At 37.1% G+C, this 19,123-nt stretch overlaps 1 protein-coding gene and 1 long non-coding RNA gene across 2 annotated transcripts in view; one reads left to right on the top strand and one right to left on the bottom strand.

The window, feature by feature from the left end:
• Positions 1-405: 405 nt before the first annotated feature.
• LOC125225137 overlaps positions 406-19,123 on the top strand; it is a 58,560-nt gene continuing 39,842 nt past the window's right edge. The window contains exons 1-5 of the mRNA XM_048128711.1: positions 406-500; positions 2,340-2,458; positions 2,662-2,810; positions 3,164-3,240; positions 18,849-19,066. Coding sequence (XP_047984668.1) covers positions 452-500; positions 2,340-2,458; positions 2,662-2,810; positions 3,164-3,240; positions 18,849-19,066 — 612 coding nt within the window. The 5' untranslated portion in view covers positions 406-451. The remainder of the gene's footprint in view (positions 501-2,339; positions 2,459-2,661; positions 2,811-3,163; positions 3,241-18,848; positions 19,067-19,123) is intronic.
• LOC125225138 lies at positions 7,725-10,274 on the bottom strand. The gene is made up of 4 exons (XR_007176960.1): positions 9,957-10,274; positions 9,380-9,508; positions 8,796-8,933; positions 7,725-8,345 (listed from the first exon to the last, which is right to left on the bottom strand). It is a non-coding gene; the product is annotated as an uncharacterized LOC125225138 (long non-coding RNA).

Raw genomic sequence — 19,123 nt, 5'->3', positions numbered from 1 at the left:
TCTAAATTTCCTTCCTTTAAATGATGGATACTAAGCCAAAGCCGAAGCTGGTACATTAGATAACAAAATCTTCCGAATCGCTCCGTCACCCCCACGCGTGCCGTGACCACTGTGGCGGCGCTTGAGCACATCAGTGTCCTTTTGAAGAATAATGTTTAGACAAAATCGAATGAATGTTTAATGTTTTTTTTGTCACAACCGGCCAATCATATCCGGAAAATCAATTACCGGTTGTAAAAATGATACCATTATAAGTCCGACAGTTGCGTTTCGATGGCAATTTGTCTACGACTCCTGTATAAACGGATACATGATGTTCAGTCAGTATTAGCTGCCTAATAATTATATACTAACCAATCAGGTATACAGTCAAGCATGAAATTGGATTTGGAGCTAAATGATTTCATATCAAATATGGCACGTTTGGTATCTACACTATTTTTCATCTAAAATGTTGAGTTTGTATTTCCTTGTTTTAGGTTTCAGTAAATCTTACTCAGGTAAGTTATCTTCCCATTTCTTTTCCTCCCTGCGTTGACATTTCATCTACAAGAGTAATTAAAAAAAAAATTAAAATTAAAATTTATTTATTTCAAGTAACATTTCAACTACAAGAGTAATAAAGTGATTTGATGCAAGTGTTGTGTTGTCTAATGATTTTTTGTTTCCGGGTGTTCTCATCTGCAGGTCCCAATTCTCAACAGATTTTCATGATATTTAAAGTCACTTACAGGTCGAACGCGATTAATTAACATTATTTTACCTTTTTTCTCAACGTTTCGGCCAGGTTGCACTGGCCGTGGTCGCGGAAGACTGACATCCCAGCAAAGCAAAGCAAAGTTGGGAAAAAAGGTAAATTAATGTTAATTAATCGCGTTCGACCTGTAAGTGCCTTTAAAATATATAGATTTTCATGAAATTTTGTAGTCATAGTCATTAGTCATTTTATTCATTTAACAATATTATTATACATTGTGTTTGAATATTACATAAAATTAATAATATTACAATTACAATATAACTAAATATCTACAAATTAAAAAAAAACATTACTAACTTAATAAATAACTAATAATACAGAAATCTAAGTCAACCTCGAAATTATTCATTAATACTATTCATTCATTATATTAGGTACCTATGTCAGAAAGAAAGAAAAAATATCACAAAAAAAGAAACTATTTTGAGCCTATAAACTCATCCACGAATAAAAACACTTTTCCACCAGATACGATTTTAGACATTTTTTAAACAAATTTAAATTTGTGACCGACTTCAACTCCGTTGGCAATCTGTTAAACAGAGTAACTGCTTGGTAAGCTGAAGAGTGTTTAACCACCTGCAGTTTAGTGGTTATTATTTGTGGTAAGTCCTTCCTTCTTGTTTCCAGCCGTTTTCTTCTTTCATCCAAACTTTCAATGCAGTTTAGATACTTTATGAGGTCACTAAGAATAACAAGAATGTATAGACTGGGTACTGTTAGGATATGGAACTTTATGAAATGAGGTTTACATGATGTCATCTGAGGTACTCTGGTTATAGTTCTGATGACTCTCTTTTGGGCCACAAAAGCTGCCTGGATATTGTATAGATAACTGTTACCCCAAAACTTGACGCTATATCTAATTTTAGATTCTACCAGTGCGTGGTACACCATTTTTAAGTTCCTCTTTCCAGCATAAACTTGAATCAATCTTGACTCCGAGAAATTTAACAGAATCAACTTGTTGAATTATATAATAACTCCATTTGATGAAATCTGTAGACTGTCTTTATTTCTCGAGGTGGTTTTAAACAACAAAGCATTAGTCTTGGCACAATTCAGTTTAAGGTTGTTTGTGCTGAACCAGGTGTTTAGAGCTTGTAGAGTAATGTTAACTTTGTCATTCAGCTGCGTCATGTTTTCAGCAGATACTACAGCATTGGTATCATCAGCGTAGACTACAAGCTTAACATCCGGAACCAGTAACCAGATTCTATAACTAACAAATTTTTTTTCGACCCAGTTTTAAGAAAGTTAGTAATACCTAAGCGGAAATAGCGTTGATGACGCTTAATAATACCGTGACTCGACTAGATAATGGCTTTAAAACCAAATTATTTTCACTTTACGTTTTTAATTAAACATGTCGCAAAAGATCTACAGCTCTCAAAACCACTAGTTTAATTATTTTCATAACCTCGTGCTTTGATAAATTTGCATTTCCCATGGTTTTATTTATCGTACTATTCGCTATTACCTACAGCTACGGCGGTTGTAAAAAAATCTATCCATCGCTTACTCAGGTATCAATATTAAATTAGTGATATCTTGTAAAACAAAATAAATCTAATTTCAGGCACAATTCCCTCCCCAGCTCCTATCACAAACGCAACACTAGAGAAAGCGGCAGAAATTTTAAAAGATGCTAGACGTATCTTCAAAGGCAAAGACGTTTTTGACACTAGGCCATACATGGTTAGTATTTTTTTTAAGAGGCAGTAAACACAAACTCGTTTTATGTAACGAAACGAAACGAGAGTATAGGTTGCCGATATCGTAAAGTAGAAATTACGATGCACTAGCAGACACAGATTTTCAACATAGGCTCTTTGTTATTGCTCCTAAGAATAGTATAGACAACTTATGATATAGATAAAACTAATTAAAATGTCTCCCAGGTGTACTTGCGGCCTACCTCTACCCACAATGATTTGGCGGACGAAAATTGGTTATGCGGTGGCGTTATTATCCATGAGAATTATATACTGACATCCGCAGCGTGCATCGAAGACGTCAAATACTTTTATATAGTCTCTGGGACGCATAGGTACGTTATTGCTCCCTTTACCGACTCAATCATGTGGTTGTTGATCTGCGAATTTTACATAAGTACGTATAAAATCATAATGCTGATAGTATAAATCCCGCGCAAAAATTTGATTCGGTGAAAAATACAAACAAATCAAATTATGAATTGTAGTCGTTTTCTACTGACAATTAGTGAATATTGTCTAGTGTGTTATAACCAACCTAGCACAGTTGTATCCAAATGTACTTGTTTAAAATAATTTTATTACACTTGCTTGAGTAAGATTTGTAAAAAAGACAACTATTTTTTATAAAAAATTTTAAATGTGTTTTTTCTATTTTGAATAAATGATAATAACCTTTGGTCATCAGGTGGTTACCACCAGCACAGACAAATGACTGTATTAAAAACGGCGCCTTACGAGCCGTTTGGAAATGTGTTCATAGAAGTAAGTAAACTGTGCAGATTTTTCCTAAGCATTCTCGATTAATGACGAAACCGTAGTCAAATCTTAATAAATTATCTTTTTCGTTCTTCCGTTGGTTCGGCAGAGCTAGTTGCCACTCACTCAACACGGAGAATGAAATAAAAGATACTATTGGTTACAGACTAAGCCCCGTTATTCATAAATGTTCTCTAATGTTATCAAGCCGATAAAGTTCGTTTGTCCCTTTTTTGATAAAATACGTCGAAAAGGGGCAAACGAACTTTATCGGCTTGATAACTTTAGATAACATTTATTAATAAGGGTAAGTATTTATTTATCATTGACTAAGCGTCAACGTTAGTATAGATCCAAGGTCAGCCCAACATGTCCATAAAATCTTGCCTGTTATAAAAATTTCACCCTGGATGTCCGGATGTTCTCTACAAGATCCTGTATCGTGTCTCAGAAATTGTAACTAGATTTTATGATAAAATATCAAAATGTCGTGAATGCAGATTATAAATTTACGAACTGAATGAATCATAAATGACAATCTAATAATCCTAATAATATTGCTGACATGGAGCTAATCTAATGAGTCATGATGATAACAGGATTTGGCTATTGGAACACAGTGATAAATCAACGTAATCTTAGTATATTAGGCGTTTTTTAAATTGTCTTACTTGCTTACCCGTTAAGCAAGCAGAACTTGCGGTAACATTGCTCAATGCTACACCTGGGAGCTTGAAACTTACAATTGCAAGCTTGTAACATTAGAGCAATGTTTGAGCTATATTGATGTTAAACGCTTTCGGCCGCGCTGTAGATAAACCCTGTAAGTTTCCCAGATCGGAATTTTACAACTTTCTATAACTTTGAATAGCAATGTTGCTGATACATTGAAATATAAACTTACTAGAAAGTTATGACGAAAACTTTTAAGAAGTTCATTTTTGTACATTGCAACAATAGCACATATGCAATTTGTGCGTAACTTACACGCTATTCATTACGGCAAGGTTACATTTGTAATAAACCAAAAAGTTTGAAATTGTATGTTATATAAATTTTTCACTGGCACCTTTTAATAAGTTACAAATGTAACATTGCTTTAACAACTCTAGTGAAGTTCCTTGCAAGTTACACTTGTAATGTACCTAAAAGTAGCGCTCATAATGTTTCTGGTATATAACCATTTGGTATGTTGTGTCAATAAATCACTGGCAACTTACTAGTTTAGTCAAAAAATAATATTGCTAGAACTTGCTAATTGCACGTCATGAGAAAGTAACTCGTGAATCGTTCGCACAACATTTCATAGGGATATTGCAGGGAAATTAATTTTTGTGGTTGATAGGACGTCGCAAATACAAATGCACGCAAGGTGCTCTGCGAGCTGCGTGCGGACCGCAGCGAGCCTGGGCGGGCGGGCGGGCTCGCCCAGGCTCGCTGCTGTTCGTGTGCAGCTTAATAACTAGAAACAAATAAAGTCAAACTTTAAAAATACCACACACAAAAATCATTGATGTTTATAAAACAAAAACATGGATATACAGCCAACATAATTTATTTCATTTTTTTTCTTTTAACCCTTCAGACCAAACCAGCACCATACTAATGTACAATGATAATACTTATTTATACTAATGGTGTTACATATTTGAATTGACAATGACATATCTATTATAATACACACAAACACATTTTAAAACAGTGTGCGTGAATACTACTACTATTATTTAGTGCCTAAAAAATCGAAAAAATCAAGGTTTTGTTCTCCACTGTTTCGTTCTCCAAAACCTAACCAATCGTAATCAAATGTTTAAATCTGGATGATAATGATTGTCTGTGTCGGACTGTTTAGTTTTTTGGACAGTCGATGTCAGATTTGAATAGGTACCACGCCTATCTTTGCAGCTGTGTCAAAATAAAATCAAAAGAAGCAAAACAGTCAGACACAATATGAAGTATTGGTAAAAGGGGCATTCCACGAGAATGTCCTGTACAAAATACAATTATTCTAATACTTCTGACAACGCTAAGAAAGCGATTTTGTGCCTGACCATCTTTCATGACTTAAGAGTATTTTCTCGAGCTTCACTGACTTGATTGGAATAGCTGCCTTATATACGTATTTCGTAAAGGATATTCTCGTGGAATGCACTAAAAACCAAGCTCTAACTTTAAAAAAACCAATGAAAGATACAGTCGAGAATATTTGTATGAAGAAATTACTATTCCTGTTTCCTCTTAACTAATACGCACATAAGTTTTCATGAAAACATGTTTTTTAAATCATAAATACAAAATACAAACATTTATTCAGCAAGTAGGCCACAAGGGCTCTTATACACGTCACTAGCCACAGCACATGAAATATACATAATAATATGTTTAAACTTTCAGACTGAAATACATGATAAACATTTACATGAAAAACATTCAGATATAAATAAATACAACAGCCAATACCTGGGTACACTTTAAATTGAAGTCTAGTCTCGATGGAGTTTTAATAAGCTTTATAGTCAGTGATCGGAATAGGCAGAGTACATTTACCTACACTTGGTAGAACATATAAAAAGTAGATTTCCTTACGACATTTTTTTTTTGCGTAACTAACGTCCCGGGAACCTACTGTAATTAATATAGTTCTAAATAGGTCAAAATACACTGCAAACTGACCTAACTCGAAAATAAAATATTAAAAAAAAACGTTAAACTAATGTCCACTAACTTTTTAACAGATAAATAGTTAATTAAAGAAATTTAAAAACCGTGACGAGTGGCGGAAAACAGGGTAGCACGCCCAACTTTTAACTGCCTGTCGGGGGAAATAATTCGTGTATAAGCGAATTTTGGCATAGTTGTAGAGAATGGTGTCTTAATTCACGTACTCAAAGTACTCTAGGGTCGGGGTGGTAATGGTAGTATGGAGGGGAAAAGACGGACAATAATAGTACATTGTACTAACGAGAGTAAGTTGGCTTGCTGGAGCGATTTAAAGAGTCGAGTTAGTAATATTCATACTTCCCGAGTAACGCACAATGTTTTTCATCACACTTGCATTATAAAAAAAATCTTCCCTGTCCATCTTTTCCTATCCATATTTCATGATCCCAGATAAAAAGTGAACATATTTTTCTTTGTAGAGAATTTTCTGAAGATTACTTGTGTCTTGAAACATTTTTTGCTACGTGGCACAGTTTAAGAAGTATTCACGAAAAACTAAAAAAAAAGGGACTTTTTCCACTCCCCCTCTACCCGTTATCTCCACCCAAACCCCCGAGTACTTTGAGAATGTGGATTAAGACACCATTCCCTACAATTATACCAAAATTCGCTTATACACGAATTAATTCCGATGAGGTAGGCTTCGTTGAGTGTGCTAGGGGAGGCCTTTGCTCAGCTGTGGGACACAATATAGGCTGTTAAAATAGTATCTTACGACGTTTTTCAGTACAGATGAGCCTCCGAACGAGACTTCGGAGTCCGAAGTTTCGACCTGGCATATAATGAACCACTTCTCGCACTAGTGCGTAAAAAAACCACCATCTGTACTGAAAAAATAGTTAATTGTTTTACAAGGGGGCAAAGTTATTGTTTAACTGCACGTGCCAATATTGATACTCGAGCAAGCGAAAGATTCCAATATGGCAAAATAGTACATTACGATACAAGTGCGTAAAAAGCGAAAGATTCCAATATGGCAAAATAGGAAGTTCGAAACGAGTAGCGATAAATTAAAACACGACCGAAGGGAGTGTTTTAAATCGACACGAGTTACGAATTTCCTTTTCGCACGTGTATCGTACGACGTTTTTCAGTACAGATGAGCCTCCGAAGTTTAGACCTGGCGTATAATGAACCACTTCTCGCACTAGTGCGAAAAAAAAAAACACCATCTGTACTGAAAAAATACTATCGCAAGGAAGTCATTTCGTTTAAAAATAAATATATCTACTCTGCCTATTCCGATTGCTTATAGTACAAGAACTTATTTAGTTAAAAATAGAATAACTAAGGAACTTATAAATTTGGTCTTCTAGTAAATTTTACCGTGTAACAACATGCACTGTCGTCTGTCTAACACAGTCCGTTCTCTATTGGGAAAAGGTGAATTTTTGAGTAGGGCATTGGCGTTTGGTATGGGTATTATACACGTCCTCCCGAGTCAAACAAGACCGGTAGCCACTTTGAACTCCGTGTCCGAAGGGGGGAGAGGGGGTCAAAGTATGGAGCTCCTGCTGCTCAGAAAAAATTCTGGCCGATTAGTTTGAGCTTTTGAGTCAATTTTAGTGTCAGTTTTATGTAACTACTTTTTTAGGGTTCCATAGCAAAATATAGCACAATATTTAATATAATGAATTTTTAGTAGCCACGAAATGCAAACAAATCCTCATATTTCCATATTTTTATACTAATCATGATTTTTAAAAAATATTTTTAAAAAGCCTATTTTATTAGTAATCTTTGATGATTCTAATATTTGATGTAAAAAATATTGAAAGTACTGCAACGATCGCCATCGCAGCATAGGGGACAGCATAAAGATTTTTAATAATCATTATACTGCGCCCCGAGTGTTACCCACGATCAAGAAGAAGCGACGTGTTAACTTAGGGTATATCTTACTTCCTCCATACTTAATTTTATAAATAATATTTGTTAAGGCACTTGGGCGTGGCGTGAGGAAGTAACAAACACAGTATGCTCACAAACTTTTGCCTTAATAATATTACTGTGATTTTTAATCTTCTTCAATTTAAAAATGAAGCGAACAGTTTACATAAAAATGACACCAAACTTGACTCGAAAGTTCAAAACTAATAGACCAGAATTTTTTTTCTGAGTACCGGGAGCTCCATACTTTGACCCTTTCGGACACGGAGTTCAAAGTGGCTACCGGTCCTCTTTGACTCAAGAGGATGTATATAATACTCATACCAAACACCATGTCTGTACTCCAATATATATACCTCTCCATACAAGCATGCCCAATAGAGAATGGACAAAACAGTACAAACTGACGTCTCTTGAGTTGGGTCTCAGCAGCGTGTTGAAACCATTACATGTCTCGAAACTTTCCTCCGTTACATTTGGAAATGTCTGCCTTACAGCACCTGTAAAATTTATAAAATGTTAGGAAACCTTTAGATATATTATTTTAAATCAATTTGGACTAAACGCATATGAATAAGTCTTTTGCAAAAACGTCTTTTTTGGCACAAGCTTTTTTATTGCCGACTGTACCTTTCTTTCAACAGTTGTCTACTGCTCTCCGAGATGTTTCTAAAAACCCCTTTTACTCAATGGGGATAGGACGTTTCATAACAAAGTTCCTATGACCACCTTTCTGCTCCATCATCAGATCAGCTCCATGATACCATAATATTGCATTGTCACATGATTTACATATGCATGCAAAATTTCAGCTCAATCGGAAACCGGGAAGTGGGTCAAATTTAGCTTCTACGTTTTGACCCAAACTAACACACTAACAAGGCAAGTTGAATAAAAGCTTGTAATAAAAGATGGACATTGCCCTTTATGAAGGGTTCATAAGTACTTACGTTTTAGAACATTCGTCAGTATTAGGGTAGATGATGAAATTGTTTTTTCCCTGTCCAGAAGTCATCCCACAAGATTGGTTCCAAACAGCAATTGATGCAGTCCTGTTCCTTGCCTCCTTCTGTTTGCCTTAGCATATCCTAAAAAGAGAAAAGAGAGTCAGTGTTATTCAATCCATAATTACTTCAGCAGAAACGGGCGATTTACTACAGCAGGGGTCAATTCTCCATACAAAAGCTCTCGACTATTTCCTCCCTGGTTTTTTCAACACAGATTATTATATTTATTATCGTTTATATATGTGTCGGACTGTCGTAGGATAGTCAAAATGGGTCAACAATTAGCCAAAAAAAACCAAACGGTACGACACAGATTATTTCATTATCATTCAAATCCTCAAATTTCATCCTGATTGATTAAGTTTTAGAGGAGGAAACAGTTGAGAGTGGAACCTCAATTTTTATACTATAAATCTAGTTAATAACACAAACTAGTAAGAGATTTTTGCTATACCCTTTTCAGGGTCCAAATATGTACATATTGTAAAAATTATATGGTATGCAAATAAAGAACAATAGTATATTACCTAAGATTCTCTAATTGAAAGGGGAGCTCCTTTCCATTTTCGCTCCTGTTGCCCTTCAATGCAGCCCGTGGAGCAGCTGTGACATACTCCATGTTATTATGAGCAAAAGTAACAAACTCATACCTAAAGCTGAAAACATAAAATTAGTTGAATAAATCAGCATCATTAATATATTTACACAAGTAGAAGTAGTTAGTTTCAATTAGATTTGAATGGTTTTCTCCTCATACCATAAAATTTATTCTATATCTAATCTATCTCATATAATCTAATTAACAGGATAACGTTAGATTCTTCACTCCTACGGTTGCGCCTAGATCAGCATACCTAGGGCATTTTATTTCTTAAATAACTAAAAACTAAACCAAACAAACAAACTCGACCTAAATCAATAAATAACCAGAACTGGCAGGCAAGCATGGTCGTGCGATAAATGATAAAACATTAGGCCATCCCATGCTTGCCTGCCTGGCGCTAAGAATAAAACACATGGACGCCTAACGCAAAGTGCAGTTAACTCGATAGAACTCATTTCATTCAAAGAATCCATACAAAACTTAAGAAACAAAATACTTACTATATGATCCTGGTCTGCATTCCGTGGGTTTCCACTCCGTTCTATATGTGTCATCCGACCATCTGCTCGTGGTTTCCCGCCACCTCGGCCACCCAGGCTAGGTCTCCACAGCAATACTAGGCGACCCCATTGATCGTCATCTCTGCGAAAAATATAGCCGGTCCATTCCCACTTGAGTTAATCCTTTTTGCAATGTCGGTAACTTTATTGCGTTGGCGAATATCCTCATTTCGAATTCTGTCTCGCAATGAAATTCCTGGCATCGCGCCCTGATAGCTCTTTGCGCCAGTCTGAATTGACGAATTCTTCCAACAGTCAGCGTGCATGTCTCCACGTGTCCACTAAAGTAACACAATTTGTAAAATACCAAAAATTACTTAAAAAACGGCACGGTGGACGTCGGCAAAAACTAATTACAAAATTTACAAGTCAACAATCAAAAAGGTAAGAAAGATGGCGGACTGGTGGCGCACTCACAGCTCGCTTGTTCGTGGCGTCACAAGGGGCGTCAGGGTTACCAACTTAAATGTTTTACCGCTACTTTTTCGTTTTCGCTACAATCCTTACAAAATTTTATAAAAGCAATACTTTGAGAACGAGGTATTTATTTCATTTATTTGTGTGGTATTTAATATGTATTTAATACGAAATTGTCTATTTTGATTTGATTTCCTAGTAATTAGTCTCATTTATTAGTAAGTATATTTAAAGAAGTACGTTACGTAAAATATGCATGCAATGCAATTAAGAAATAACTGACAAATAGTTTTGATACTTATAATTTTTCCATATTTATTCTTTATTCAATTTTTTTTTAACACGGAGTTTGTACTAACGGTATCTCGAATAAAAGATAACATATTAAATGATAATGAAAGTTGGAATGCACTGCACTGCACATATTATGTGCTGAGCTGTGCAACAATAATAATTATATCAAATTCAAGCACATCTTATAAGACTGGGGCGCTTGGTATGAGCAACTGATGGGAAGGCTATACGAGTACATTACGTTTAGTTAGAAATTGAAACTTTCTGCCCGTACATGGAATATAATACAATCTTATACTTTTAAACGAACAATTCTTGTATATTTATTTATATATTTATTTATACTGACGATCTCGGAAACCGCTCTAAAGATTTCGCTGAAATTTGTTATGTGGGGGTTTTTGGGGGTGAAAAATCGGTCTAACTTATCCTTAGGTCCGGAAAACGCGAATTTTCGAGTTTTCATGCGTTTTCTTCACGCGCCATCTCATGTGCAGTAGTTGTACTGTTAAGACAGAATTCTTTCGGTCGATGTAAGTACTATTTATTGCAAACACTAGATGGCGACACAGGTCAAGGCTAAAATGAATAGAAAAATACACTATTTGAGTTTTAATGGCGAAACGCGCGCCATCTCGTGTGGAGTAGTTGTGTTGTTAAGGCTGAGAATTCTTTCGCTCGATGTAGGTACTATTCATTTTTGAACTAGATGGCGACACATGTCAATGATACGAAACAGAACCAAGCGAAGCTCGGTCACCTAGATATTTATATTAATAAGTGACACATTTACACTTTGCTACACCCGTATCAGGGTCCATGTATGTACATATGTATGTGGGCCTATGGGTGTACAGAATGAATGAGGTATGCAAATAAATTCTCTATTCTCTATAATATTTTCAAGTTCCTATGGGTACAAAATATCGTGAGTGTTTTTTTTTTATGTGAACACTTAATGTTATTCTTCACATAATAAAAAATTGTAACCGGTTATGAAATTTGATCGGTTATTGCATTCCCTAGTCTTAGGCACGCCATAGACACTGAGAAATTCATAATCTTAAAAAAGATTTGCATCCAACCTGTCAGTTCATACTGACAGAATTTTCAGATTGAACTGACAGGTTGCATACAAAAAAAAAAGGTTGCATATAAACCTTTTTTTTCCACACTGTGGCGTGGTGTGCCTTAATTTATACATGCAGCTGAATAGGCAGATTTCTAGCAAGTAGTTTTTTTAAGCTGTCACTGTAGTATCTAAGTCATAAAAATAATGAGTTCAAGTTTAATTGGTTTTACATGAAAACTAGTGCCTGTGCTATGAATGCGTCACCTACAGAGCTGAATTTTTTTATTTTTATTTACAACATATCTGTTAAGGGTGCGCGGCTCGCCCACGTTCGTCGAAGTTGCTCGGCAACTTACGTATTTGTATGAAAAGTTGCGTTGCTTCGTGAGCGATCTCTCATATGCATTTCTTATTAAACAGCGTCCATCAGCGACGCGTCGAATCGCATATGAGAACTCGATTCGACACAGTTCGATTCCGCCTTAAGCCTGGCATCCAATAAGGGCACTAAGAACGGCAACAGAGTCTGAAAGAGACAGTCTGAAAAAATCATAATCTGAAAAAAGATTTGTATGCTGACACTGACAAATCTGTCAGTGTACGTTTGAACTGTCAGTTATGCATACAGTCTTCATTTCATAATCTTAAAAAATCATAATATTAGCGCTAGGAGGTAGGGCATAGCGAATGATATTCCGCTTTCTGTGGTAGGGCACACGGATATCGTTTCGCTCGAAGCTAGAGCAGAGCCCAACTGGGGAAGTACCTCCGCCTAACAGAAGACCGCAGCCAAATAGCACTAGACCCTACTCATAGTGTTGTGTTCCTGCCGGTGAGTAAGGCTCCCAGAGCTCAACGAGGGTGCGGGGTGCTGACCACGGGAGGACTTAAGGAAATAATTTGTTCCGTCTATTGTCTTTTGAGTCGTTGGCAACCCAAACCCTCCTTTGAACTTGTGCACTCCTTTTTGCTGTGTACTTATACTTAACACAGCAAAGGGGTGAACAAAAGTGTACAAAAGTTTCTAATGGGGTGGCAACGCGCATGTGACACTCTTTGAGTTGCAGGCGTCCATAGGTTACGGTAACCACTTTCCATCAGGCGGACCGTATGCTTGTTTGCCACCGACGTAGTATAAAAAAAATGAAATCAGATCGAGTGCAATGAAAATTCATATTATTCGCAATCTGTCAGATCGATCTGAAAAAAAAAACATAATATTAAAAAATAACACGGACAGTTGCGAATTGTATGGAAATCCTTGCACTAGATCTGTCATACAAATCCAAATTCAGATTATGAATTTTTCAGACGGTGGACGCCAGCAGGCTTTCGAGACGGTCAATTTAAGTGTTATGGCTCCTCGATGATTCCGTTCATCCAACTTCAATGTTTAGGATACATTTTTCTAATTTGCCGGCTTTTTTACTGCCGAGATTTGGTTGACCGTCTTTAAACAAAAAAAAATGTTTATAGTGCATTAATACTTTTAATTACTTAACGCTTTTATATCAGAAATGCACAGAACATTGAGAATATTTTGATATCTTTAATTCATGCATTCAGGTTTACCGAGCGGTTTAACTTCAAAAAATTAGAGACCTTTTCATAATCTCCGAAATTTTCCGATTGTATCTGATCTCCGCTAGAGGCTCAAATTCTCAGCAAATCGGAGAAAAATCTCTGAACTGACAACACTGGTCGTGCTATAATTACGTTACAGTGCTGTCAGCATAACAAAAACTCCGTTTGACGTTTCGTTTCGATTGACGGAATATGTGAAACCATGTAACTCATTTTCAGATTTTACACTCTAGAAAGTTAAAAAGTATTTAAAGTGCATATTTTACCATCACATTGTATTTAGTATCGATTCACTTTAAATGTATATTCTTTCTACAACAATTATTAATGACACAAAAATACTTTTTAAAATATATTATGAAATTTTATGTGGATCAAAACGTAACTCAAAATGTAGTGATTATACAGATCTGTCAGTGTCAGTTTGAATTGTCAGTTTGCATACAAATCTTTTCTAAGATTATGCATTTTTATGACTGTCTGTTGCCGGCCTATAAATTCTCTTTGATGTCCTGAGAGGAAAACCTGCCCGACCCGACAACCCAGAACAGAGCGTCCTGGCGCCGTAGAATTAGGATAGCCGACCCTAGCCCTACATGAAGTGGAAAGAATCAAAGAACAAGAAGAAGACTTGTTTCAGTATTGGTAAATTCACCATTCTGGAAAGCTAAAGAAACACCTGTTGTTTGTCCACCAAAGAAAACCGTACGTAAGTATAAACCATATTCTTTCTTTTAGTATGAATTGTTTATATTGCTAAATACCAGGGGCCCGTTTCTCGAAAGACGGGCCACAGGTCTAATAATATAATAATTATTTATTGTTACTTAATCTACCTCTTCTATTTTGCAGTGGATCCTCCCATCATTTGAAGGAAGCAAGTTCTGAGACAGAAGCAAGAGCACATAATTATAAAAGTACAAGTACAGAAGGCTCTGCACTGTCATCAACCTGTCAACGGACTGCATGCAACTTTGAGTTCTATTGTGCAGGGAGACGGTCATCAAACTCTAAGCCAGGACTTGCGGCTGCCGGAATGTATGAAAGAAAAGTTGAGTGAGCCTCCCTGGCAAGAGTATATTTGTAATAATCAGGTAGAACCATCACAAACAGAAGACTTCAAATTCAGTACCATCATTGTTCAACCACAGGATCTATATAAATTTATAAGGGCATGTGGGCCTTAGAGAAAGAGTTGTTAATGTGAAGACTAAATAAATTCAACAAATAAAATCTCAACTATAATACTGTCTTTGGTACACCCGCTACCATCACGTCCAATAGTGAAAGTGCAGTTCAGTGTAAGCAAAGACAGTGTACAAGATATACCACTCACCTATGGCATTAGTGTTACTAGACTACATTAATACATACGAGTAAAGACTATTTTTCTAAAGTTGTCCAAAAATTTTATTAAAAAGGTGTCGAGAGCCGGTTCCTTCTTTGCTCAGAGGTTGAGTCTGGCGGTGCAAAGGGGAAACGCCGCAAGCATTCTTGGGTCTATGCCAGAGGCAGGGGATCTGAGGGGGGTTTTTTATATTTAGTTATAACCTGCTTGTGTTAGTTTTAGTCTTTAGGGTTTTAAGATTTAATTATAAGATTAGATATATTGTTCGTAGTTGTTCTTGAATAAGCAGTGTTTGTGTGTCTGACTAACGAAAATATAAATTCATATTCTAAACGTCTAAACTTGTGTATAGCTCTGTGTTGTCTTAATAAATCCTATTGGAAACACTGTTGTTGTTCTGATTAGCCAGGCCTGAACATTACACTTCACCATCTTATAAGAGTGCCGACTATTGGGAACCTGAACCTAAATGACAGTAAGGGTCACTTGCACCACCGAAAATCCGAGGTTAACCTTAACCCACCATTTTATATGGAATTTGACAGTCCACTAACCTTGACTTAAGCAGGTGGTACAAGTGGCCCTAAGGGAACGCCATCACACAATGAAGCTAGGAATATATTGCGCTGACGTCCGCGATCGCACGTGCACGACCGACAACCGATAGTTTGCACAATTCAATCTAGGAACATACTACGCGGACGTCCGTCGTAAATCGACCGCGGACGGGGATCTGGACTGCACAATGAATATACACTTAACCGTGCAAACTATCGGTCGACGGACGTGGACATGGCATTGAGCGCATGGACGTCCGATCGAAATCTGGCTCGCTGGATGTTTTGGTGACCGTGCACACTGATCGGTCGCGGTCGCGGTCGATTTACGACGGACGTCCGCGTAGTATGCTCCTAGCTTCGGTGTATATTCATGAAGCTAGGAACACACTACGCGGACGTCCGTCGTAAATCGACCGCGGACGAGGATCTGGACAATGAATATACACCTCACCCAGCAAACTATCGGTCGACGGACGTGGACGTGGCCTTGAGCGCATGGACGTCCGATCGAAATCTGGATGTTTTGTTCCGTGCACACTGATCGATCGCGGTCGCGGTCGATTTACGACGGACGTCCGCGTAGTATGTTCCTAGCTTTATCCAGATCGCGTCCGCGGTAGAGACCCATAATATGTTCCTAGCTTTACCAGTTCCACAATATAATATATAATATTATGTGGTCTGTACGTGGCTTGGCCCGAACCCCACTGATGTACACGCCGCTATGGTGGGGAGGCAAGTATGGTCGCGCGATAAATGATAAAAAACATCATCGTTTATCGCTCGACTATACTTAATGCCTGCCAGGGAGCACACGTAAGGCCGTTTTCACATTATCCGATCCGAATATCGGATGTCGGAAGGATTTTAATGGAAAAAATCCAAGATGTCGCCAGTAATGAATGGAATAGCGGTTCAATACATCCGATATCGGAATGGATAATGTGAAAACGCACTAACGTCGTTATACTCGTACCTACAGCGTCAAGCTAGGAACATACTACGCGGACGTCCGTCGTAAATCGACCGCGACCGCGACCGATCAGTGTGCACGGAACAAAACATCCAGCGAGCCAGATTTCGATCGGACGTCCATGCGCTCAAGGCCACGTCCACGTCCGTCGACCGATAGTTTGCACGGTTATGTGTAATTTCATTGTCCAGATTCCCGTCCGCGGTCGATTTACGACGGACGTCCGCGTAGTATGTTCCTAGCTTCACCCTCGGATTAGGCTGGTTTTACGTCACGCGGGCCGACCGCGCGGAGCGATCCGCACTGGATTTATGTGTTAAGTTAACACTGTTAACTTCAGGGAGCGGTTTAGACTTAGAGTGGCATGGACCGGGTCCGCGCGGACGACAACATCATCATATAAATTGGTCGCGATCCGCGCGGACGGGCCGCGTGAGACTAGTAAACTGCATGCTGGGGATGAATCACAGAACTAAATTCTGTGGGATGAATCTATTGAGTGGTTCGTGATGGAGTCGTTGGATATCCAACATAGGTCTTTCAAAACGTATATCTGAAAAATCTAATATACTTAGCTTAAAACATCTATTGTGTTTATAATTTGCCCTGATGTTATGCTATTTTGATACGGGTAATATTTATAGATTCTAAAATAGATTCATTAAAGGAAATATCAATTTGTGATAACGAAGCAAAATTATAAAAAATATATTTAAAACGGTCAATGACTGTAATATTGATGTTAAATGTTTAATAAACGTTATTATTTAAAATTGGTGCAACATTGAGAAATTAATTCTTTAAAAAAAACAATTGCTGTGACATTGTATTTATAATTACCTGTAATGTTACAAAATAAATATACCGGTTATATCAAAAGGTTTTATTGAAGTAAATCTTAATTTGTGATATTGCAGCAACTGCATAAAACCAATATTTCAAGTGGTCAATTGCAGTAATATTGATTTTGAACATTTGGGAAACTTTAAGTTTAGACATTGAAGTAACATTGAAAACTTGATGTTTAAAAGTTAATGTTGCTGTAACGTTGCATATGTAATATAGCTAATACCTTGTTGCAGCAATGTAATAAATGAACATTTAAATAACTTGTGATCAAAACATCCTTGCAATATTATAATATTAGTTTTCATTTGTCATGTTACAATAATATAGCACTACTAATTTTCTGAAAGTTTCAAATTACCAATAAGTTGAATGTTGTTGTCATATTTCTCCGACCTTACATTCTAAACTTACAAATGTGAGGTATGTAAACTTACTGCAAGTTATTGTAAGTTTCATGCTCAGTGGGTATGGATAGAAAACCACAGGCAGCGTAAAGAGATTTTATTTTACATCTATTTTCTAAGACTTTTCTCTACTCTTGTATATGTCGCAGGGAAATGGCCAAAACAGAGATTTGATCAAATCTCTAAGGGATATGATCAAATCACGCAGGATGTCCAAATGGCGAATCCATTTCATAATTTCTCTAGAAAATTTCAGTCATTTCACTAAATCCCTGACTCTGTTTAGTGAAATCTCAAAATCGGCCAATAAACACACCACGTTTTGTCATTTCACTAGATTTGCTTAGGGATTTGATAAAATCCCTGAACCACGACAGTAAGTTGACGAAACGAGCTTATAAAGTCAACTAGTTTTATGCTGTTGGGGAACATCGACCTCACGAACGTACCCAAGTGGTCCTGGGGAGCTCTGTAAGATTTAGATTCCATTAACTCTCAAATAGTCTTTACACTGATGCCTCTGCAATTGCTGCTGCTCTCAAGGGCAGCATCTGCTCGTTGTACCCCATGCATTTCATTAAAGTACCAAAGGGGCCTCTACATGTTGGTTTCAGTTCCGCGCACGCATCCCAAAGGTCCGGAATACCCTATGGTTTCCATGATGGGATAGACATATGTATTATATTATTTGATAGACGTACAAATAATTATGTTTCAGTTTACAACCACTTTATACTTTATAATTTCCCTAATTTTTTTTAGCGAAATGTTAAAACTAGTTGACTTTTTGAGTTCGTTACGTCAACTTACTGTCGTGGTTCAGGGATAAATCCCTAAACAAATCTAGTGAAATGACAAGACGTGGTGTGTCTATTGGCCGATTTTGTGATTTCACTAAACAGAGTCAGGAAGGGACAGAGTTAAATGACTGAAATTTTCTAGAGAAATGATGAAGTTTATTCGCCATTTTGACATCCTGCGTGATTTGATCATATCCCTTAGAGATTTGATCAAATCTCTGTTTTAGCCATTTCCCTGCGACATATACATCCACCTTCATATTAACCATTCATTTTGTAATATTGCTTTAATCAATCCTTATGACATGAATTTTTTTGGGCTAGTTTTAGTGTCACAGCGCGGAGCTCAAGCTTAATTATGTACTCATTAAGTTCAGGGAGCTATTTAGAGTATCGGTGTCCGCGTGGACGACAGCATCAACTTCATTCAAAGTAGTCGCCCAGATCGCTCCGCGCGCGCGGTCTGCGTGACAAACATCAGCCTTAATTTGAAAATGTATATTTTATTAAATGTTAATATTATTTCCCCAGCATATCGGTTTGATGGACAAGTGTTTAACAACATTCGTTGGATGGTGAATGACATAGCAGTTGTCATGACGGAGGCCCCGATTTCCTTCCAAAGACGTGTGAAAGGTTGCGATTTTGTCCCACAGATGATCCGTTTCAATAATATATCTCAAGAGTTTGAGAAACCCGGAACTCGGGGTTTCATTGCCGGATGGGGTTCTTTAAATGAATTCACTGACGTGAGTCTATATTTCTAGTTTGTCAAAAGTTATCCATTAAAACCGGGATTTCCGTGG

Source organism: Leguminivora glycinivorella, chromosome 4, assembly GCF_023078275.1.
Source record: "Leguminivora glycinivorella isolate SPB_JAAS2020 chromosome 4, LegGlyc_1.1, whole genome shotgun sequence".
Taxonomy (NCBI): domain Eukaryota; kingdom Metazoa; phylum Arthropoda; class Insecta; order Lepidoptera; family Tortricidae; genus Leguminivora; species Leguminivora glycinivorella.
Note: the sequence above shows the minus strand (reverse complement) of the source record. Positions and strands in the feature narration are given on the sequence as shown.